This window comes from Jaculus jaculus, chromosome 13 (genome assembly GCF_020740685.1).
Source record: "Jaculus jaculus isolate mJacJac1 chromosome 13, mJacJac1.mat.Y.cur, whole genome shotgun sequence".
NCBI lineage: Eukaryota > Metazoa > Chordata > Mammalia > Rodentia > Dipodidae > Jaculus > Jaculus jaculus.
The window spans coordinates 84,153,846-84,178,298 of NC_059114.1; the positions used below are offsets into that span (position 1 = coordinate 84,153,846).

The following is a 24,453-nucleotide window of genomic DNA, read 5'->3' on the forward strand; positions in this document are numbered from 1 at the left end:
CATGGATGGTATAAATTTACTAGTTGATTGTAGAAACATCCTCTATTATACCTGATGAACTCATTTTTCTTTAAAAGTAACATGTGTAATTTCTGCTACAAAGTGTATTTTAAGTAAGAAGAGAGAACTTCCTCAACTATGCAAAGACTGTCCTTAAGAATTTGATATTAGCATCATGCTTATGGTGAGGCATTAGAACTCTTCATGAAAAACTTAGGAAAAAGACCAGGGTCTCACCTCTCTACTTCTTTCCAACATCTCAGTGCAGACTCAAGCTCATTCAATATGACAGAAAACAAAATAAAATGCATAAAAATTGTGAAGGAGGCAATAAAGCTGGATTCCATTCAGATACTATGATCATCTATAAAAAATACCTAAGAGAATGAAAAACATGTATTGTACAGCTGATACGTTAACTTAGTAATGTTTCAGCATACAAAGTTAGTATGCTAAAGTGTATCACTTCCCTATGCAGCAGCAATTAAAAAATGAGGTTTAAAATGAACAACAATAACAAAAACAACATTAGCTTCTCTTAGAAGAAAAACTCATGCTTGTATGTGTGTGTGTGTGTGTGTGTGTGTGTGTTGGTGTGCATATGGGTGTAAATTAAAATATTCCTGAAGACAACATAGGGAACACATTTTGTGGACCTTGGATATTTTGGAAAGTTTTTGGATCAACATAAAAGGCCTTACTTGTGACATAATTTTGTACAATAGTATAACTTCATTACTAGTTTTATTATTATTAATAATAATAGTTATTATTATTTGCTTCTGAAAGTCATTTCAAGAGAATCAAGAGCTCAACTCAGTGCTGGAAGATTTGTTATAAAAAAGAATATTTGACCAAAAAAATTCATGTATGTAATAGATAATTTTGTAATAGCTGGGCTGTGTCATGGTTTAGTCCTATTTCTCTAAATTTTTTTTATAGATGTGCCTGTGAATGTGTTTCCAATAAGATCAGTATTTGAGTATGCTGATTCATAGTGGATGCCCTCTACATAGTAGATGCCACCTGATGTAAGTGATTATAGTCCACTCGATTACAAGGACTAAGATGAGCAAAACATGAAAGATATCAGAATCTCTCATCCCAGCAGACTGTTTGACCTATAACCTTGCTGGCCTGATAGAAATGTCAACCAAAAACTTCTGGTTCTCTACAATACACCATCATTCATGATCCAGTTTGCATATGGCAAATGTGGGACTTTATAGCCTCTGTAACCATGTAAAAATATTTCTCCTAAGATCAATCTGTCATCTGTCATCTATATCATCTATCTATCTATCTATCTATCATCTATCTATCATCTATCTATCTCTCTATCATCTATCCATCCACCAACATATTTTCTATTGACATCTACCTATTATATATTCATCTATCTAGGACCTATCTAGCTGTCTTATTAGTTCAAATTCTCTGGAAACATTTATTAAAACATATTGTCACTAAAATAGAGAATAAAAACAATACCCAACACTAACAGAAGAATGTGCAGTCCTGTTTTAAAATAATGAACAAAAATCCCCACCAAAAGGATAACTATAGCCAGTTGTTCAATGGCATGTGTCAATAGAGAAATGCAAATTAAAATAGATTGAAGTGTGTACCTACAGAATGGCCAATATTAAGAGAACTGACATTCTTAAAGGCCAGCAAGGATAGAGGCAATAAAGGTATTATCAATACAGATAATGTAAAATTTTCATGTATGTTTGAAGACAATTTGCTAATTTCTAACAACACTGAACTATACTTGTGTCTTATGATGCAGCAATACATTTTCCTAGTATTTATCCACATGAATTTTAAATATATGTAAATAAAAACAACTTTACGTAGGGATTTAGGGCAATTTTTTTCTATAACCACTAAAATTTACAAGCAATTAAGGATAATGTTCTGCTCCACATGTTATTTCCAGATAACAAAGTATTAATAGGCACTAATCAGGACTGACCTACCAAGCTATGGAAGGCATGGACCAAACTTAAATGAAAATTGAGTGAAAGATGGCAGTCTAACCTAATAATCTTCATGTATTTCAATAATGCAACATTTGTGAAAGCAATACCCTACAAACAGTAAGTTTATTAGTGATTGCTGAGGATGGGGATTGGGAGGTGTAGCAGACAGCTTCAGGTTCACTGAGAGGAACTTCCAGACCAGGCACAGTTATGGAGGAAGGGGTTTATTGAAGCTTACAGATCCAGGGGAAGTTCCATAATGGCAGAAGAAACTGGCCTGCCTTCACAGGACCAAGCAGAGGGAGAGAACTATAAGCCTAAAGGTCAAAATCCACAGCACACCTCAGGAACTCCAGCTAGGCACACTTTGCATATCTTTAGATTGAAATAGGAAACCCACCACCACACCTTAAAATCACCCAGTGGCATTGCCTCCAGCCAGGTAGCCAGCAGATGCAAACTACAAACAATAAAGAACTGAATATATTGGGGGCCATCTATTCTATTCAAACCACCCCAGGAGGAATAGACAGGTAGAAGGAAGAGCAGTTCTAGGACAGAGAAAATATTTTGTGTGATAAAACCGTGAGAATGCATACATCACTCAAAGGGAGCCATGCTGCAGACCCTGGACTTTAAGTGACAATGATCAGGCGATCATGTGGGATATCAGTGTTTGGGAGTGAAGAAGTGTGGAGTCAATGAAAAGTCACAGGATCTTTGTTCCAATTTTCTTTCAAGTGAACCTAAATTGATACTAAAAATAGCATATGAAAGGGAAAAACAAAAGGTACTGGGTACCCACTGTAATCTAGGTTGCCCTATTTAAATGCATTCATCTCTTTGTTAAAAGGAGCATTATAGCTGGGCATGGTGGCTCATACCTTTAATCCCAGCACTCAGGAGGCAGAAGTAGGAGGATTGCCATGAGTTCAAGGCCACCCTGAGGCTACATAGTGAATTCCAGGTCATCCTGAGCAAGAGCTAAACTGTTCTTTGAAAAAACAAACAAACCAAAAAATAACAACAACAAAAATGGTGAATCTTGCTAAGAAATTTGACTATAACACTCCCCAGTCCCTCCTGTGCCCTTAAGGGAGTAGGCATTGCTAAGCACATGTTTTGAAGATGCTTGTAAGATTTAAATGAATCACTAGGCATTTGTTTCTGGGAGAGGTGTGTGTCAATTCTTCCCATGAGTAAATATGGCTAAGATGTTTTTCATTTTGTTCCAGAGGTAGATATAGGAGAGAAAAAGGGAAACAATCTCACTCCAATGCAATTACTGAAGCTTGCACTATGCATCAGGAATTCCACTGACTTTCTTTCCCTCATGCTGCTGAGTGATTGGCATTCACATTGTGTGAAAACAACAATTCCTCTCATTCACTTCTCGATGATTGGCTTTATCTTTATATATTTGTATTTTGCTAAGAATCAGATTATTAACTTGATTGACAAAGATTCTCCTTAAAAATAATTATTTGCTTCCTCACAAGAGGCAAATCTAATTTGCATCATAGTCTTGGCAAAGGCATCTTTAGTCTTCAACTAGTACAGGTATACCACATATGCCCATTTATAAACTATTTTCAAAAATCTTCACTTTGCCGGGTGTGGTAGCACATGCTTTCAATCCCAGCACTCGGGAGACAGAGGTAGGAGGAACATGGTGAGCTCAAGGCCACCTTGAGACTACATAATGAATTCCAGGTCATCCTGGGATAGAATGAAACCCTACCTTGAAAAAACAATGACAACAAAAATCTTCACTTGTTCATTCCTGTATCAGTTTTATTCCTGCTTAAGTGATTACCATATGTGATAAAATATTTTCCTTCTAATAAGGATGCTTGGGGCCTTTTCATATTCATGATGTTAGTGAATAATTTATTATCATATTATTATAAATTATTTTTACAAGAATAATTTTCTTCGTATTTAGCTTCAGGAAGGTTTTCATGAATGCCCTCAATTATATGTTCACAATGTTTTAAATTTATGTGATTTTTTTTTTTGTCAGAAGCCTGAGGATCTCCACTCAAAGACATTCCATATGCAATCAATTCAGTTACAAAGGAAAATAATTGCCCTAATGTTCTGCCTTCAAAACCACTGATTCATTAATACTTTCTACTATTAAATATTTACATTTTATTAGCCATCAATGTAAAACTTTTTCTTTTATATCCAGATATATGTAAAATCTTACAGTTAGCAGTTATAGTTAGTAACTTTTTGTACTTTATAATGATAAATATGAATACATGTGTATAAATGAGAACATTTATTATTATTATAATCCTGAGAATTAAAAATATGACATATTTAATGGCTGTGGCAAAACAAGAGTTTAGTTTCTAAATTTAAGGTTTTATTGACAAGAAGCTCTAATCTATGAGAGAAGAAACTGTTTAATGTATGCATAATCACAAAATCAGTATAGAATATATTTCATTTCCTCATTCAATTCAAAATCCATGCTGAAAAATAAAACTTATATGTGTCTGTTGTACAAATTATGGTTTTTAGACGGTGTTCTTACTACTTTACATTACTTCCATATATGTCTTATACTTGTTAACATTTTCTGACATAAAGGTACATTTTCTCTTCTTTTTATTTTTTTAAATTTTTATTTATTTATTCATTTATTTATTTGAGAGAGAAAGAGAGAGAGAGAATGGGCACTCCAGGGCCTCCAGCCCCTGTAAATGAATTCCAGATGTGTTTGCTCCCTTGTGTAACTGGCTAACATGGGTCTGGGGAACCAGGGTCCTTTGGCTTTGCAGGCAAATGCCTTAACTGCTAAGCCATCCCTCCAGCCCCCCTTTTAAATTTTTTTTTTTTAAAGTGTGGGAAGAAAGAAAGCTACAGCCTCCAGCCACTGCAGTTGATCTCCAGACTCATGAGCCATCTTGTGCACATGTGTGACCTCGTACACTTGAGTCATCTTTTGTGTCTGGCTTACATAGGATCTGGAAAGTCAAACATGGATCCTTAGGCTTTGCAGGCAAGCAACTTAACTGCGAAGCCATCTCTTCCGCCAAGAAAACTACATTGTTTTCCTTGATAAATGTTAGTATTTCTGCCCCAAATCTCTGTTCTGGTGTCCATGCTCTTCCAGTGTGCTCCACCCTCAAACACTGACAACACTAGGAGGAAGCTGCGCGAATTGCTATATAACAATGTCAACAAGCATCAGCCCATGTCGCCACGGCGCTGATACCTGAGACCTCCAAGGAGAAGAAACCATGGAATGGTCAGACCTTTTAGCAAATGGAATACATTTATTCTGAGGGCTTCACGTGGGGTCATCTTCCACAGGAAATGTACAACACAAAAATTTCCTAATTTGACAACCCAAAATGATTTCAGGCATGTGCTTAAAAATTCCTCAATGAGTCACTTTTTACACATTAAATTTCAGTAACAGGGCTTTCTCTTTAACACATGCTTTTTAAAAATTCCTTCCTGGCAACAACATGAGTGTGTGTCAAAAACTTTGTGGTTAGTGAAAAACAGAAACTGATATGTTGTCAAACACGTGTTTTGCAGGAGTCATTCGAACGGCCTTACACAACATGGACCGAGAAGCCAGAGAGCATTATTCAGTGGTCATCCAAGCCAAAGACATGGCAGGACAAGTTGGAGGGCTGTCCGGGTCCACGACGGTCAACATCACCTTGACTGATGTGAACGACAACCCTCCACGGTTTCCGCAGAGTACGTACCTATTGCCTGTCCCTCACTATGCGTTTACGTCAAAGCAGCGAAACATTTAAATATACTTTCTGAAAGAGGAATAAATTCTGTTTTGTCCCTCAGGTTCTTCTTTGGGTTTCCCTCCCTTCATCTATTAGGACTAAAGGAATAACCTAATTCCGTCTGAATAGCAGCAAAGCAGACCTGTTAAAATGTGTGCATTTCTATTGCATCAGCTAGATGTTACATTGTGCTGCTAAAAAAGTCTTCCATTTCCAAGAGGAGTTAAGTATTGTTAAAACATTCATGTAGATGCTTTTAAAAAATTAATTACTAAAACATTTTATTTTTTTTTTGCCCATATGTGGATGGTGTATGTGAATGTTCTTGTGTAGACACACATGTGTGAAGCTGCCAATACGTGCGGTCCATGTGTGTGCCCATGTGTGTGAACTTCAGAGATGGAAGTGGTGTGTCTTCCTCCATTGCTGTCGTTTTTTTTTTTTTTATTTTTAATTTTTATCTATTCTTTTATTTTGAGAGACAGAGAGAGAATTGGCATGCCAGGGCCTCCAGTCAGTGCAATCAAACTCCAAATGTGTGTGCCACGTTGTGCGCATGGGTCACCTTGTGCGCACATGTCACCTTGTGTTTCTGGATCATGTGGGACCTGGGGAGTCTAACATGGTTCCTTGGGCTTTGCAGGCAAGCACCTTAACTAGTAAGCCATCCGTTGCAGTCAGGTTCACATTGCTGATAGAAATCACCCAACTAAGAGCAGCTTGTGGGAAAAAAAGAGATTTATTTTGCCTTATAAGCTCTAAGGGAAGTTCCATGATGGCAGGGGAAAATGATGGCATGAACAGAGGGTGGACATCACCCACTGACCCACATAAGGTGGACAATAGCAACAGAAGTGTGTGCCAAACACTAGCATAGGGAAACTGGCTATCACACCTATAAGCCCAACCCTAAGAATACACTGCCTTCAGAAGCTGGTAATTCTAAATCTCCATCATCTGGAAACCTATCATTCAGAACACCTAAGTTTGTGGGGGACACCTGAATCAAGCCCTAATTTTTATTTGTTGAGACAAGGTCTCACAGAACTTAGAACCATCAATTTAGCCAGACTGGCTGATGAGAAAACATAGAGAGCCTCTGTCTCACCTCTCCAGCACTGTGGTTACACACATACATGAAGTGTGTCAGTTTTCACTTAGGTGCTGAGTATCTGAACTCAGGTCCTTGTGCTTGCATTGCAATTCAATTACCAGCTGAGATAACGCTTCAGATTTCATGGAGATGTTGACCCTGTTTTTTTTTTTTTTTTTTTGAGATGGGCATTATCCATACAATTCTGTTCTCTATGTGCTCTGTGAGCGAAAATTTTAAAGCCCTGCATGTTATGAATGATTGGTACATATGGGCACACATGCACACATTTCTTCTGAAAACTGGTCACAGTTGAATTAATAAGGTGGGAGTTCTGAATCAAATAAATCCAGAAACAGATATTAAAAATACAAAGGCAACTGAAGGAGGCAGGAAGGTATTAGAAAATATGAATTTAAAAAGAAATGACATTTATGACACCCTCAGAGTTTAAAAGACATAAAGATGATATATTGGAATGTTCTTTATATGATACTACTGTGTATGGTCTTTCAATGTTTTATTTATTTATTTATTTATTTATTTATTTATTTATTTATTTATTTATTTGAGAGAGAGAGAGAGAGAGAGAATGGACATGCAAGGGTCTCCAGCTATTGCACATGAACTCGAGAATGAGTGAACCACCTTGTGCATCTGGCTTATATAGGTCCTGGTGAGTTGAACCTGGGGCCTTTGCCTTTGCAGGCAAATGCATTAACGGATGTGTTATCTCTCCAGCCCATAACAATGATCTTTTAGAGAATAGTCTTAAATTTCGATTAACAGTCCTGGAGGAGAGCTGTCACAGATTCCCATCTTATACTCGATGTTCAAAAGTTGTGGTTACGTAGATGTAATAGTATAGCAATAAAGGCTCTTCACAAGTCAGTATGAGATACCTTTCCAATAGTTGTTTCTTACACTTTTCTCAGTAGATACCAGTCTAAGCCAGGGTGAAATATTGTCTATTCCTGTAGTATAATAATGCTCTGCAATGCCATTTCAACTGAAAGTTTTATGTATTCACACTTTTAAAAATATCCTTGTTGTTAATTTCTCTTAAATCTGCTTCAAAATTAGCACAGTTGTGTGTGGCTGTTTTCTTTTATCATGGTCATTTGTATGCTGGTTCATCATATTTTTATTTTCATATGTTTGTCACTTATGTACTACTATGGAACCCTCAAACCAAGAATGACAACTGAATCATTTTTACATTAAGTGTTCAAACCAATGACCATATTTAGTAAATTAGTGTTAAATTAATAAGTTAAGCTTAAACAGTGTCAAACCACCATTGTTTAAAAGAGAATGTTTAAATGCAGTAACAAAACATCAGGAAATGCATACATTTCTACATAGTTCAAGTTTCATAAAGATCATAGAAGTGATTGTTTGCTTGCAAAGTCAGCCAGCCCAGTTTCAATTCCCTGGTACCCATGGGAAGCGAGATGTGCAGTGTGCATTTGTTTAGTCTCTCTCTCTCTCTTTCTTCCTTTCTCCTTGCAAATAAAGAAAATTTATTGAAAAAGGTCATACTGGTCATGAAATAGATCCTGATCCAATAGTTTGAATCTCTGCACATGTGAAGCTTTTACCAATGCACATATAAAAAAGGGGAGAGAGGTGGCTTTCTCTCATCAACACTACAATGAATATTACATTAGCATTAATGGCTATCTCTCAAAATGTCTTTCTTTATCTTTCTGTTTTTTCTTCTAAAAGTCTACTATGGCTTAAGAGTCTTGTGTTTTTCTTACTTATCACTTTGTTATAATATGAATGAGCTATAATATAAACGAGCTTTGGCTGAGTGTTTGAGAAGTAGAGTTAACTCCAGTAACTGGTAACTGGCTCAATCAGGCCTTCTGCCATTGACAAAGACATGCTAGTAGAGAATTATTAGATTGCTCATGCCAACCAGAGGACTGCCTGGTACTTAGATCAAAGCAATAACAAAATTTATTTTTAAAAGTGTTATGAAGGAGAACTTTTAACAAGAGGGTGGTTTTTTTCTTTTTTTTTTTTTTTTTTTTTTTTTTTTTTTTTGAGGTAGGGTCTCACTGTAGCATAGGCTGAACTGGAATTCACTATGTAGTCTCAGAGTGGTCTCTAATTCAGGGCAATCCTCCTAACTCTGCCTCCTAAGTGCTGGGACTAACGGCATGCATCACCACACTCTAAAATATTGCATCTTTCACTCATTTCTTAATTCTAATTTTAAAATAACTCTTATATTTGTTAGACCACAAAATTATTTAATAGATTGCCAGAATATTATATTTTTGAATTACATAGGTATGAATCATACAGATAAAGATAAATATGGATAGTCAATAAATATATTTTCAGTTTTATTGTCTTGATTGTTGACAATGTAGTTTTGGCAAATCAATTCACAGTGCAAACAAAATGAATAAAGAAACAGCATTAGGCACATATACCAGCTGAACTCACTCTATCTACCAGCTTTCAGCTTTCTTCAATTAGAGCAAATTTGTTTTTTAGTGTATGTACAAAGTATACAAGTGTTATTGTATTTCAATTTTTAAAATATTTACAAAATAGTATTTTTAAAAAGTAAAATTGTTAATTCTTTAATATTAACCTTAGGATAGAAGCAAAATTATTTGTATCTTAAAATCCTTGACATCTCCTATCCTGGTTTAACTACGTGCTAGAATCTACACTTTTTATTCTTAGGGAGCCATGAAGTCGCTGGTTACTTATGATGGATATTTATGTAAATTCTGGCACTTTACTTGCAAGTTTGTCAAGCAAACTTTCTTGATTCTAATTGAAGGAGTTATATTTTTAGAGACGTTTTCGAAAATTAAATTATCCACTTGGCAAAAGAATCATCAAATGTCAAATAATCAATAGAACAAGATAAACTTGCTTATCTAACAAAACTTTGAGAACTTAACATGATTAAAAAAAACTGCAGTTCAGACAACTTTAACACAATTTTGATCTTACATCATGATTGGTAACATGACACACAGCATTAGAGGATCAATTGTGCAAGTTTATTTGATACCAATATTTTCATCAGAATTTCAGAAACATCACAGGTGTTGAACTATTTTTAGTCAGACAATGTTAGTAGAAAGGAAATTACATGGATGAGTAGAGTGTAAAAACAAGATTAAAAATATTTTTATTCATTTACTTGTGAGAAGGGAGAGGTAGGTAAAGAAAGAGAGAGAGAAAGACAGCAGACAGACAGGTAGGCAAGCAGATAGGCAGAGAGAGAGGGAGAGAGAAGAGAGAGAGAGAGAGAGAGGGGGGGGGTATGGGCAGACCAGGACTTTGAAATGTAATTTGTGCATCTGCCTGTATGAGGAATTGATCCTGGGCCCACAAGTGCATTAACCATTAAGCAATCTCAGTTTGCAACAGGATTTTAAATTTTTGTCACCAGTGTTTTAGTAGAGCTATGGTTTTAAATTTGTTGTCCACATTTTCATGAAATCTGTATATTATATTATATCAGTATTAACATAAAACATTATTTAAAACATCAAAATATGAAGTGAATCTTTAAATTGCCAAAGAAAGGGTCTTTTCAGAGTCATTTTTTTTATAATGGATTACTAAGTTTATTCTAGGGAAAGTCATAAATTGTGGGGTTTATTTAAGCTAGACTGAGATCTGGGAAGGAAAGCTAGACTGAGTCACAAACATGTGGGAAGAAGGAGTCTAGGAGCTTGGGTAGGGAGACTTAGGAGGAACCTGCATGTGGTAGATTTGGAAATCATGCTTGTAATCACAGAGAAAATTACCCCAAACTATAAAGCAGAGACAAGCAGAAAAGCCGCCCAAACAAAGAAACAGTTTTATGCTCTTTCCCTCACCCAGCCTTGGGGTGAGAGTGAAGCCAGACCCAAGTGTATCCTTGTGGCTGAGCAGAGGAATGGCTGACTGGAGCAGAGTGGTTGGAATTGCAGTACGGTCTTAGTGGTATCTAAGTTCTACTCTGCTTTCCAAAGATTCACATCAATGAAAGTAGGTATCAATTTGTTATTGTGTATTTTATTTATTTATTTATTTATTTATTTATTTATTTATTTATTTATTATATGAGAGAAAGAGAGAGAGGGAATGCTATGTCAGGGCCTACAGCCACTGCAAATAGAACTCCAGGCACATGCACAACCTTGTGCATCTTGCATCTGGCTTACGTGGATGCTGGAAAATGAAACGTAGGTCTTCAGGCATCATAGGCAAGTGTCCTAACCACAAAGGCCTTTCTACAGGCCCTTTATTTGCTATTTCTATCAACATTCTTTAACATGGATATTCCGTTTTACCCATATTGTCTACATCAATTCACTTCCTGCTATGTGCTTTCCCCAACCATACCTCATCTGTTGAATTAATTATGTACCCACTCCAACACTGATACAATTTTGACTTCACACTCTACAGATCATTGGTACCTGAGAAAATTCTCCTCTCTCTTTGCTAAATCATACTCATCACATTGCAATATTATTCAATAACACTTTTTAAAAATATTTTATTTTTATTTATTTATTTGAGAGAGGGAATGATGCAGAGTGAAAGAGAGAGAGAATGGGTGTGTCAGGGCTTCCAGCCACTGCAAACAAACTCCAGATGTGCCCCCTTGTGCATCTGGCTTATGTGGGTCCTGATGAATTGAACTGGGTTCCTTTGGCTTTTCAGGCAAGCACCTTAACCACTAAGCCATCTATCCATCCCTCAATAACATTCTTCTAATATTTCCAAAACACAAATCATGTTGGGGATATTTAAGTGTCTGTTTTCTTCTGGCTTGCTCACTTGGTGTTGGCCACATCTTTTTGCATGTATGTGTTTCTATGTGGCATACATATATGTACATGTGTATTCGTGTGTGAAAGGGCACACATGTGTATGTGTGGGTGCACATGAGTATGTTGAGGCCAGAGGGCAACTATGACATTTATTCTCAGATATGCCATACAGTTTTTCTTGGGAGAGGGCACTTTTTTTTTTTACAGAAAAAAAATAAAATAAATATTTATTTGTTTGTAAGCCAAGAGAGAGAGAAGAGAGACAGAGAGAAGAGGTGTACCAGTGCCACCAGATGATACAAAAGAACACCAGATGCATGTGCCTTCCTGTGCATTTGACTTCAAAAAGGCACTTGGGATTCAAACCTGCTCGATGCAAGCAAGCGCCTTAACGACTGCACAGTCTCTTCAGCCCAAGAGAGGGCTCTTATTTTCTGAGAGCTCATCAGTTAGGCTAGACTAACGGACAAGTGATCTTTATGGATGTGTGTGTCTTCCCTTGTCCAGTGCCAGGGCAACAGTCAACCACCACCGGATGGCTCTCAGGTCCTTGTGCTTGCCAGACAATCACTTTTGCAACTCAACTATCTCCCTCTCTGTCACTTTCCTTTATTTATTTATTTGTATTTATTTATTTGCAAGAAGAAAGAGAAAGAAGAGAGACAGGCAGAGAGAGAATGGGCATACCAGGGCCTCTAGCCACTGCAAATGAACTCCAGACACATGTGCCCCCTGTTCCTCATGGAATACATGGGTCCTGGGGAATTGAACATGGGTCCTTTGGCTTCACAGGCAAATTTCTTAACCACTAAGTCATATCTCCAGCCCTCACTTTCCTTTATTAATGTGGCCTTGGTATTACTGATGAGTGACCGTACATGAACAATTCTGGAGGTCCATGATTGCATCATTTTCCTCCAAAGATTATATAAAGCATTTATTTTCCTTTTATTACTTTTTTCCTTTCCTTTCTTCTTTATTTTCTTTCTTCTCTCCTTCCCGCCATCCCTGTCCCTCTCCTTCGTTTAGTTCTTTCTTCTCTCTGTTTTTCTGAACAAGTGTTTCACCCCTGTGCGGGGCTTGCTTTCAACTCACGGTGATGCTCTGCCCTCATCTTCCTGAATGCTGTCCTTAAAGGTGTGTGCACCATGCTGTGCTGTGAGGTGTTTTGTTGTGGAAATATACAACATGCATTATATGAATTATTTAGATTTTTCTACCACTGCTTTATTTCATTTCTACCCTTACTTCTGGGAAGCAATTTTTTTTTTTTTCTGCTGGAAATTGGCCTTTTGGATTTCACCAGTTTCCCACTCCCCATTCCCTCACAGCTGCTCAAATCTCCATCCCACTCTCTTTCATTTAAAGCTCATTTTCAGTGGGTCTCTCAGAGTGTGTGTATGTCACCAACCTATCTTCACATGAAGGGAAAAAATTACGTTACATACCATCCAATCATGTTATGTATTTTCATGTGTATATAAAACTATCAAAATAGATATCTGAGCATTGTCTGGTTCCCTTTATCCATAAACACAAAGCACCCAGAAAGGTTAGCCTTCACTCTGCATATCATCAAACACAGACTCCTCAATTTTTCTTTAAAAAAAATCTACATAGCTAGGTACATAGCTTTCAAATGTATAGTGAAATGCTATTCAGCTTAGACTGATATTAAACAATCTGAATAAGTTAAATGATCATATTGATTGCACCTGATGTAGCCTGGAGCCTTGGTTTTACTTTGGGAATAACTCACTTGTTAAAGTTACTGAAGCAAAGAAACAAGGTCTTTTAAAATGTGATTAGAGTCAATGCAGTCCTGGATGGAGAAGCACATTAAAATGGTCAAGAATCAGTGAGCCAAACACCCTTTCATCATTTCTGCCAAGATTTTCCTTGTGAAGTGTGCTTTAAGAAATTATTACCATTTTATGATGCAGTCTAAGAAGCCATGGCAATAGACTGCATAAAGGTATACAAAATTATGGTACTTTCAAAAACAGACAAAATGATGAGATCTATTTAACTACAGCATTCTAATTCTATCAGTGATTAAACAGTTTTCAAGAACATGCAGTACACTTAACTTAGGGACATGTATATAATATATTTCTAACTGTGAAAGAAGTCTTTTCTTTTTTTGTGTGTTTATCTGTATTTGTTATTTGAGAGCAAAGAGAGAAATAGGCAGATAGATAGAGAGAATGGGTGTGCCAGGGCCTCCAGCCACTGCAAATGAACTCCAGATGCATGTTCCACCTTCTGCATCTGGCTTACATGAATCCTGGGGAATCTAGCTTCAAACGAGGGTCCTTATGATTCACAGACAGGCACTTTACCACTAAGCCATGTCTCCAACCCCCCCAAAAATCTCTTTAAAATGCTATAAATAATGTTTAAAATTTAGGTCAAGTTAGACCATCTCACATCTTAGCAAATAAGCTGCATAAACAGCTGCATAAAGGAAACACTAGAAACACCAGATTAAAAATAAATAAATAAAAATGAGTAAGTGAAATGATTAAATATATAGTTCAGTGATAAGGCATACATTCTCATATTATGCATAATTTTATTCATCTCTGGAATACTTTTCATACTGCAAAACAGTGATTGGACCAATTATCCACTACCTCTTTCCCTCCTATGTCCAGACTAAATGTTAGTCCGTTGTCTCCAAGAATTTCACTGTTCTAGGTACATTGTAAAAGTGAATTCGTATGATTGTTAGCTTTCATTATGTTGAGCTGTTCTCCTCTTTCTAGTTATTCATTATTACATAAAAAGTTGAATTGTGTTAACTATATTTCTTTTATTTTTATTTGTATTTATTGAGTAGAAACACTGCACAGTTACATCATGTATTGGCGAAATCATTTCTCTCCTTCCTGCCCCCACTCCACTGAACCCTCAACCCTTAGTGGGGTTGCTGGTGTTGCCCATGGAGTTTCGGGTTATCACTTATGAGAGCAGCAGTGGGGGCTGTAACGCCTCTGAATGTCCCCTCCCACCCTATAGCTCTTACATCCTTTCCATCCCGCTTCCACAACATTTCTTGAGCCTTGGTCAGTGTTTCAGTCACGTTCACATTGTTGGCAGAAATCACCCCATGAAGAGCAGCTTGTGGGAGAAGAGAAGGTTTATTTTAGCTTCCAGAATGGAGGGGAAGCTCCATGATGGCAGGGGAAATCGACAGCATAAGCAGAGGGCGAACATCACTTCCTGACCAACATAAGGTGGACAATAGCAACAGGAGAGTGTGCCTAACACTAGCAAGGGGGCACTGCCAGTAATGCCCATAAGCCCGCCCCCAATAATGCACTGCCTCCAGGAGGCTTTAATGCCTGATTGCCATCAGCTGGGGAGATTACCATTCAGAATATCTAAGTTTATGGGGGACACCTGAATCAAGCCACCACAGTCAGTATGTTTTAAGTCTACTTTGGTGTTGAGTTCTCAGCAGCTTCTGGATTTCTGCTTCAGTGCATTTTGTGTATCTTCAATGTATGTCTTCATCACCCTGTCCCAGGTGATCAGGCTTGCTGTGGAAGCAACACTTGCTCACCTTTCTAGTTCCTCTGTGATTTCACGTGGGCCTTCCCTGATGTGCAAGGGGTGGTGCATCTCTGCCAGAGTCAGTTATCAATTCTTGTCATGTTGACAAATTTTGGTTACTCACCTAAGCTGTGTGCCACTATTGCACAGGTGTGCACATCTTGTCAGGCTGGTTGCTTTTATATAAATGAAAAGTTATAAGGTCATTTTTAACAGCATGTGTTCACTTCATATTTATAGTCATTATCCATGTTCACAGTAATTCAAAATTTTCCATTATTGCCCTTTCTCAGTAGTCTGTGGTTATGGTTAATATTGTCTGGGAGGCTCATGAACCATGTGCATGTAAGATGGCATACTTTGCCCATTGGCACGGTGCCTGTTCATACTGCCTTGAGCATTAGCCATTCCCTCATGCATGCCTCCATATTCACAGAGGTAACCATATTGAATTAGGTCAATTAAGAATCCTCGACATGTTCTAGTGTAAAGAAGCCACATGTCTCTCAATTTATGTGGAAATTACATATTATTTAGCTCAGTTAGAAATTGTGCTCAAAAAAAAAAATGAGATAAGCTAGAGGCTGGGTCTTATAGCATGCAACAAATAGCAAGATGGACGGGGTGCTGGGGAGCATGTTATCCATTGGTAGTGAGCTCGCCACTCAAGTTGGAGTACCCAAGTTTGATCTCAAGACCCCATGCAAAAAAACTTAAAAAAAAAAAAAAAAGAAAACAGAAGTCTTCGTGGGCTTCTGTAATCCCAGCACACTGATGCTAACTGACTGCAAGTTGGGAACAGAGCAAAGAGAATTCATCTGAAGCTCAAGGCAGAATGGGGCGGAATAGGAAAGAGTGAGGACAGACTAAATATGTTGAGCAAGAAACCTCACCTCCAATGATAAGTGAAGGCAGAAGATGGGCATAGATTGTCCCCTGACCTACATATGCACCATGGTGTGTGTGTGTCAGCACTCAGCCAGCACACACACACACACACACACACACACACACACACACACACTCAGAGAGAGAGAGAGAGAGAGAGAGAATAGAAAACAAACATTAAAAAGAAAGCAGAATCAAGTGTGATTTCAAAACACTGGATGATGAAAATATCAAAGTCCTACCTCAAGGAAGAAGGCAAATACAAAATAAAGTTAAACATCCAAATTACCGAAGCGGAGACTATGTTATGGGGTTGTGTAGAAGGTCAAATCAGCCTCGGCATTCCTCTGAACGGAAGCCTAGCCAGGGCGAGGTCACAGCACTACCGCTCTGTGATGGGATGGGTGGGACACATGGAGAAGTGACAGAAGAAAAGGCTCAAGTCAGCAGAGGCTGTTTCATGAAGCTTAGAGAAAAAACAAAAAAAAAAAAAAAAGCCATCTTCACAGCCACCAGTTCGAGGTGAAGCATCAAGTGCTGACAAGGAAGCTGCAGACTATCAGAGGTGTCTAAGATTAGCAATAGAAATGTTTACTCCAAAGATGAGATTTCCAGTGTAGGTGAGTAACCTCTATGTAGGAGAAGAAAAAAAAAAATCAGTCTAGAACTTAATAATCATACAGAAATCAAACCATTTTCTCAAAGCTTCAAAGGATAGACTGCCCCCTGCCGCCCCCAACCAGGGGTTAAATGCAGCTGAGCTTAGTGAGAACTCCGATGCCCATTTTCTTACTCAAAGACTCCTTGGCCCTTGAACACTACAGTGAACCTGCGATCTGACGGTGCTCTATAAATGAAATGGTAGAGCTTGGATGACAGCACATCTGTTACAACACAGCTTCCTAAAGAGTTTATTCCATTGTTGAAATCTGCTGCTCAGGAGAAAAAGTGCTTTAAGATATTCCTTCCCATTTACGGTGCACCTGGTCACCCGGGGCCTCTGATGGAGTGGTGCAATGGACTTAATATTCTTTCCATGACTCCTGATACAATCATCACTCTGTAGGGCATGGATCAAGAAGGTATTTTAAGTTGTAGTATGGAAAAAAAAATGTTTCATAAGGCTACAGCTGCCACACCTAGTGATGCCTCCTATTTATTTTAGTAAACAAAGATAAAACCCTCCTAAGAAAACATTCAAAATTCCAGATGACAACGAGATGAAGGATGCAGTCAAAATATCATAGGACGCAGTGCAATCATCAACTAATAATTTGAGTTTCAATTCTCATGAAGGACTTTAAGAACTAAATGAGAATGTGGCAAAAAAAAAAAAAAAGTAAGATAACGGCTACAGGAGCCCATGGACCGCTGCCCTCCCTCTTTCAGAAATAAACAAATAAATACGATGTAAAGATGAAGATGTCTATGAGGCATCATTTTTACAAGCTTTTTTTTGAAATTCAATCCACTGCTTCGTTTTCTATAGGTTTGACATAACAGATGTACTTACTTGATAAAGCAGAGACAAGAAAGCATCAACTACCATTTTCAGAAAATTTCTACTGTGGGTCAATTGAAATCATGCAGAACCACAGGCTACAAAGAAAGCTTTGCCAAAAGGGAGATCAGGTGAACATAAAAAATAAATTGCACTTTTACTAAAATAAATAACCTCAGATGTGGGTAAGGTGTTGAGGACCCATATTCTCAGCAGGTGGGACATGAAAGGAGAAGCCAGTTCATTCTCAAGGAGAAGCAGGGGAAGAGGAGGAACAAGATGGTCACTTTAATGGTAAAAATCTGGACTTGAAACCCACATGTCCGCAGATATGATTGCCACATCCTGTTTCAGCGGAAGGAGACGTCTTCCTGCATGGAATGAATGAAATATCTGGTGTTCTCCCCTTTTCAGCTTTTCAGAAAATTTTGAGACTGATTTGATGCCTCTTTAAATATTAGCTAATATGCATGCATATATATTCATCATTTCTCCATTGTCATGGTTTGTCTTGTAGGTCATATATTTTGGTGTTCTTAGATTTGCTTTTTCATCATAGCTTGCACTATACAATGTCTAATAATCTTCAATGTGAGTGGCTACTTAAAATCTTTTAATTTATTTAAAATCAGGAATTATGTCCCAATTTTATGACCATTTGTTGCAATCTGATTTTTGTTTTCTCTTTTAGTCAATCCAGATAAAACAATTTCATTTTTGAGTAACTCTTCATAGAGATAAATTGTAATTAGAATACCAGTTCCTTGAAATCACGCTCTCTGCATCTTGAGAGGTGATAGACTTGCTATTTTCAGTGTAGCTTTTCCTTAATTGACATTTAACAACTGCTTTAGACTTTACAGTCCATTGATGCTCCCATGGTTTTAGTTCAGCAACTTTCAAGTTACATTTTAATGTTTTCATGGGAAATGAAAGCTTCCTCGCCTACCATTTGGTCAGTCAACTGTTATATCTATGGCTTTTGATCCATAATCATTTCTAGTATATATAATTTGTCCAGATTTTAGAAAATACAACTTCTAAATATTTAGATTCTATAGTGAACAATTATTATAGGAGATAATTTTATTTTCCAAAATATTTTCTATTTTTCATGATAATATTAATAATTAACAAGATTGAGTACTTCTTGTTAATAATCCTTATTTCGAGATTAAAGGAATGTGGATAGAACTTCAGGTATGCAAATTATTGATATTCTACTAGGAAGATAACTTGGTGTCTTTTATGAAATAAAGGATTTAACTTAGAAGAGCATGAACAAACAACTCTTAGTGACCTTGAAATTGATTACAGTATTTCAATAACGAACTGGTGCCATGAATATAAATGGCCACAGAGACTTCAGCACAATGCAGGCTTCTGCTCTGAGGTAAAGCCCCACTTCAACTAGGAAGTCTTGGCCAAGAGGCTTCCTGCTCTGACTCTGTGCTCTGTGGATCTGAGAATATAGTGGGCATTAAGCGAGCTAGTGCTGTCTTCCAGAAGACAACTACTTTTCAGCGACTCTCCTGTTATCCATTCAGAGGGACACCTTTGCATGGCTGATGGCCACTAAGAGAGCCACTGAACCTTTTCTGTTCTCGCGTGCATGTAGGAGGGCTAATTTCCTTACTGGGACAGTGTTTGGCTCATTTAAACACTGTGGTGGTTTGATTCAGGTGACACCATAAGCTTAGGTGTTTTGAATGCTAGGTTCCCAGCTGATGGAGATTTTGGGAATTAACTCCTCTTGGAGGCAGTGCATTATTAGGGGTGGGCTTTTGGCTATTATAGCCAGATTTCCATGCCAGTGTTGGGAACACTCTCCTTTTCCTGTTGTTCACTTGATGTTGGCCAGGGAGTGGTATACACCCTCTGCTCATGCCATCATTTCCCCCCTGCCATCATGGAGCTTCCCCTGGAGTCTGTAAGCCAAAATTAACCTCTTTTTTAGCCACAAGCTGCTCTTGGTTGAGTGATTTCTGCCAGCAATGCAAACCTGTCTGCAACAAACACTAAACGTACATATTTCAGTTATCCTAAAATTGGGGCTATAGGTAAAGTTACAAAGAGAGTTTACTTACTAAATAACTTTAAAAGTCAATGCTAGAGCCAGGCGTGGTGGCGCATGCCTTTAATCCCAGCACTCGAGAGGCAGAGGTAGGAGGATCTCTGTGAGTTTCAGGCCACCTTGAGACTACATAGTTAATTCCAGGTCAGCCTGAGCCAGAGTGAGATCCTACCTCAAAAAAGCAAAGTAAATAATAAAATAAAATAAAATAAAAATAAATAAAAGTCAATGTTAGAATTTTTTAAACACATAATAACTTGCATCCCTCCAATACACTAATAGTGCTTACACTGAGTCATGGCATATGATTATCCTATACTTTTTGTGAAAGATTAAATATCTACTATTTGTATCTATCTTACTCACATACATATGCTCTGTAATCATTACTCAAACAATTCAAGGGAATGTACAAATACATTGAACAAACATCTTAGCTTATTAAGAGCTCTCCTGTTGCTTTGGTGATAACTTTTTTCTTAGAAAGAAGCATGACCAATAGGTTGGAAAAATTTTCCATTTTGCTCTCTTGACCACGAAGTGTGAGAGTGGTGCTATATTGTAGTCATGGATTCTATATGGAGCCTGATAATGTGCGGATACTGTGAGCCATGACAAATGCCCGTCATAGCACACAAATAATATTGAGTAATCAGAGTGCACTGTGTTAGTAAGTGCCCAGATTCACAATCAAGGGGTAACAATTTTTGAAAATAAAAGAATCTCAAACAAATTTATAGATTTCCATTAAATAACTGCTGGGTATTCATTCAAATAACATGTAATTATAAACTTGAACATGTTTGGGGCCTAGAATTATAATAACAAACTTTTCTGAACCAAGAAAACCTGTCCACAAAGACATAAACCAAAGTAATAATGCTATTATATAATGTTATTATTAAATGAGCAGCAAACCAGGCTGGATAGGGGGCTTAGCAGTTAAGCACTTGCCTGTGAAGCCTAAGGACCCCCGTTCGAGGCTCGATTTCCCAGGACCCACATTAGCCAGATGCACAAGGGGGCGCACACTTCTGGATTTCATCTGTAGTGGCTGGTGGCCCTGGCATGCCCATCCTCTCTCTCTCTTTCTGCCTCTTTCTCTCCGTCTGTCACTCTCAAATAAATAAATACAAATAAACAAAAAATAAAAGCAGTAAACCATGTAATTTAATGTAATGCGAATCAAGAGTATTCCCTAGGAATTGAGATTATGTAGTCAAACATAAAAAGGCTGGAGAGAATTCTCAGTGGTTAAAGGTGCTTGATTGAAAAGCCTAGAGATCTGTGTTTGATTTCCCCATTACCCACATAAAGCAGATGCCCCGAGTGGTGCGTGCATCTGGACTTCATCTGCAGTGGTAGTAGGCCCAGGAGCTCCCATACTCACTCTTTCTGTGTTTGCCTCTCTCTCTCTCTCTCTCCTAAACAAATGAATAAAAAAATGAACAATTTTTTTTGTTGTTGTTTTTGTTTTTGGATGTTGGGTCTCACTCTACCTCGAGCTGACCTGGAATTCACTCTGTAGCCTCAGGGTCACCTTGAACTCATGGCAATCCTCCTAACTCTGCCTCCTGAGTGCTAGGATTAAAAGCATGCGCCACCACACCCAGATAAAATAAACAAATAAATTTTTAGAAAGGAAGACGCAGCCAATTACATATGTGTTCTCAAGTAGTCTTCAGACCTCCAGTGAACAGGTGGTACATTAACACTTGTCATATGCAGTTTATCAGAAATGCCATGGGGAATTGTGGGGACATCATTTTATTTAAAGGGAATGAAAAACAAATTTCTCTTAATTTCCTGAATGCAGTACCCAAAAGACCATATTGGCCCAAACTGAAACCAGGGCATCAATGCCTGGGCTTACCTGGCAGAAGAATCTTGGATTAAATAAGGGGTCTGTTTAGTTTAATGATTCCATTATAAAAAGGTGTTTTTTTTTTTTTCTATCTTTGAGAAAGAGATATCTGCCAACAAAAAGCTGTCATGTCTTATACAGCTTTACAAGGAAATTTTTGAGAGAGAAAGACAAATAGCATGCAAAGCCAGATTCTTCTCAAGCACATGTCCTAAGGAAAAGGGTGTAAGGGCGTGCTCTACCTTTACTTTCAGCACTGAGAATTAAGCCTCATACTTTTGATTTTCATTTACTTGGATCAACCCAACTCTAACATCGATTCTGTCCAAGTAGCTACTGAACTCCAACCTCCAACTCTAAATCGTAAATGGAGTATCTACACAGTTATATAAATGATAGCAAAACTGTGCAACTCAGGAGCTGTAAATGTGCATGTATGTAAGTGTACACAAAAGATGTATGGCTATATGGAAAGTTATGACATTTATATATATGCGCTGTTAACTTACAAAGTGTGTTCCACAGAAATGTGGTTTATACCAGTTCTGGAGGCTAAACCCCAAGACCAAGGAGGCAGCAGATTGCTTCTCCCGAGACCCCGTGTGCTTGGCTTGAAGCTCTGTCCTTCTCCATGCGTTCCCAGCTGCCCGCCTCTGCAGATTTCTACTTCTCACGTAGACACCAACCACTGGTCAGACTCAGGATACCTTATTCAGCTTAATTTCTTATTTAAAGGCCTTATCTCCAAGGGTACTCACATTCTAAATGATTGGGGGTTTAGGGCTTTACCAAATGGATTCTAGTACAATGAAATTCATTCCATAACATGTATGTAATAAAAGTGGATGTATTTTGTCATATCTCAATATTTTGTTTCCTTTAGCCCTCTAGCAAAGTAGACACTACTCTCCTAAGACATTAAATCTCTGCATCCTTGAGAACAGAGGTCTGAGGAACATCTTGCGATAAGAGAAAGGCTACTTGGCCTATTAAGCAAAGACATGCAAGTCTATGTCTCTTGTATGACACTTGCTACTTACCACAGACACTAATTCTGCCTAAAATAATATGAACACGCAAAAAATCTACAATACACCAAGTTTACAAACTATGATTTTTCTTGTTTTCATTTTTTGAGGTAGGGTCTCGCTCTAGCCCAGGCTGACCTGGAATTCATGATGTAGTCTCAGGGTGGCCTCATACTCATGGCAATCCTCCTACCTCTGCCTCCCGAGTGATGGGATTAGAGGTGTACACCACCACACCCGGCTGAACTATGATTTTTATAATCTTATTTCTATAAAGATTTTTTTTTGATATAGGTAGATTTATGTATGTTATTGAATTCCATCATGGACATTCTTAAGAGCAGTGTAGACCATTTTCAAAGGTTGCTAAGTTCACTTGAATACATATCTTTGTTTAACAATTCTTCCAACTGTCCCATGCTAAACAGAAAGTTAAGTCTTTTGTAAACAGAAAATCACATATTATTATACAAAGATTACTTTTGTTGTTGTTGTTGTTGTTGTTGTTGTTGTTGTGGAGGTAGGGTCTCACTGTAGCCCAGGCTGACCTGGAATTCACTATGTTGTCTCAGGGTGGCCTTGAACTCATGGTGACCTTCCTACCTCTGCCTCCCCTGAAATCTGGGATTAAAGGCATGTGCCATCATGCCTGGCAAAAGATGACTTCTTTAATGCCTCTCAGTAGTCTGATTTTTTTTTTTTTTTTTTTTTGGTATCAAGCTTAGCAACCCACCATGTGAAGTATGTGCCACACGCTCAGCCACTCCTCTAATATCAATTATCAGAATGCTTACATCTCATCATATGTAATATATAATTGTGTCCATGACTACCATGCATGTGTTTCTTTGTTAGCACTCACATGTTATGAGTGTAATTATTTACTTGTTTGTATTCATTTTGGGTAAATTAATTTTGGTAAAATTTCAAGTGTTTCTTCACATAAGTAAGTCTTTTAAATAAAAATGTAACAATATATTATTTTCATATTTTGTTGTCAAATTTAAATATTCACCATTTTAAGTATCCTCAAAACAAACAAAATATTTAATCACCCAGTGCATAATAATTTCTTTTAAAATATGCATTTATTATAAAATGATTTCAAAGTTATATGTCTGTCCAGGAGTTTTTATACTTAATTTCAATAAACTCAATTTTCACACTCTGGGGACCATTTTAATCAGATCTGGATTATTTATTTGATGCATGTGTAATGTGTGGATGCGCATGTTGTGTATGTCATGTGTGTACAGGTGTGTGTGTCCCCTTATGCACATGGGTGTAGGCCAGAAGATGTTGGATGTTCTTTTCTGTCACAGTTCTGTGTCTCGTTGACCCTGGAACCTGCCCTTTTTCAGTCTAGAAAGTAATTTATTTCTTTAGATTCTCTGATATAATGAAATATGAGTATTTGGTGTAGGACCGTGATGTTGACTTGCATTTTAGTGGTAACTGTTGTAAGTGCTGCCTATTCTCTCTAATGTGGTTTATGTGGGTCTGTTCTCTCTCTTTTTTTTTTTTTTTTTGTTGTTGTTTGGCTGTGGGTTTGCCATTCTTTTACCTGTTCCAAGATGAGCATGTGACTACAAATTGTGTTGATGATTCTCTCACCTCTCTGTATTGTCTGCTTGATTTCCCATGGATTTGTGTTAATTAAATAGCATCTCCTGCTATATTGAGTGTAATAATTTCTTCATGAATCCAGCTCATAAACATAGATATTATATGTAAGGAGTGAAACTGGCGACACATACATATGATAAAATGTCATCTAAAATGGGTTACATTAAAACATAGACATAGAATGAATAATATTTATTTTTACACTTAGAACACACACAGTCAAAATCAAAGCTGATTAGCAAATACCGTACAATCATATATAGCCAT

At 37.5% G+C, this 24,453-nt stretch overlaps 1 protein-coding gene across 6 annotated transcripts in view; it reads left to right on the plus strand.

The window, feature by feature from the left end:
• Positions 1-24,453, plus strand: part of Cdh18 (cadherin 18) — an 833,519-nt gene that overhangs the window by 731,677 nt on the left and 77,389 nt on the right. For all 6 annotated transcript variants that reach the window (XM_045132913.1, XM_045132915.1, XM_012947493.2 and 3 more), the window contains one exon: positions 5,544-5,711. In XM_045132913.1, the coding sequence (XP_044988848.1) occupies positions 5,544-5,711 (168 nt within the window). The remainder of the gene's footprint in view (positions 1-5,543; positions 5,712-24,453) is intronic.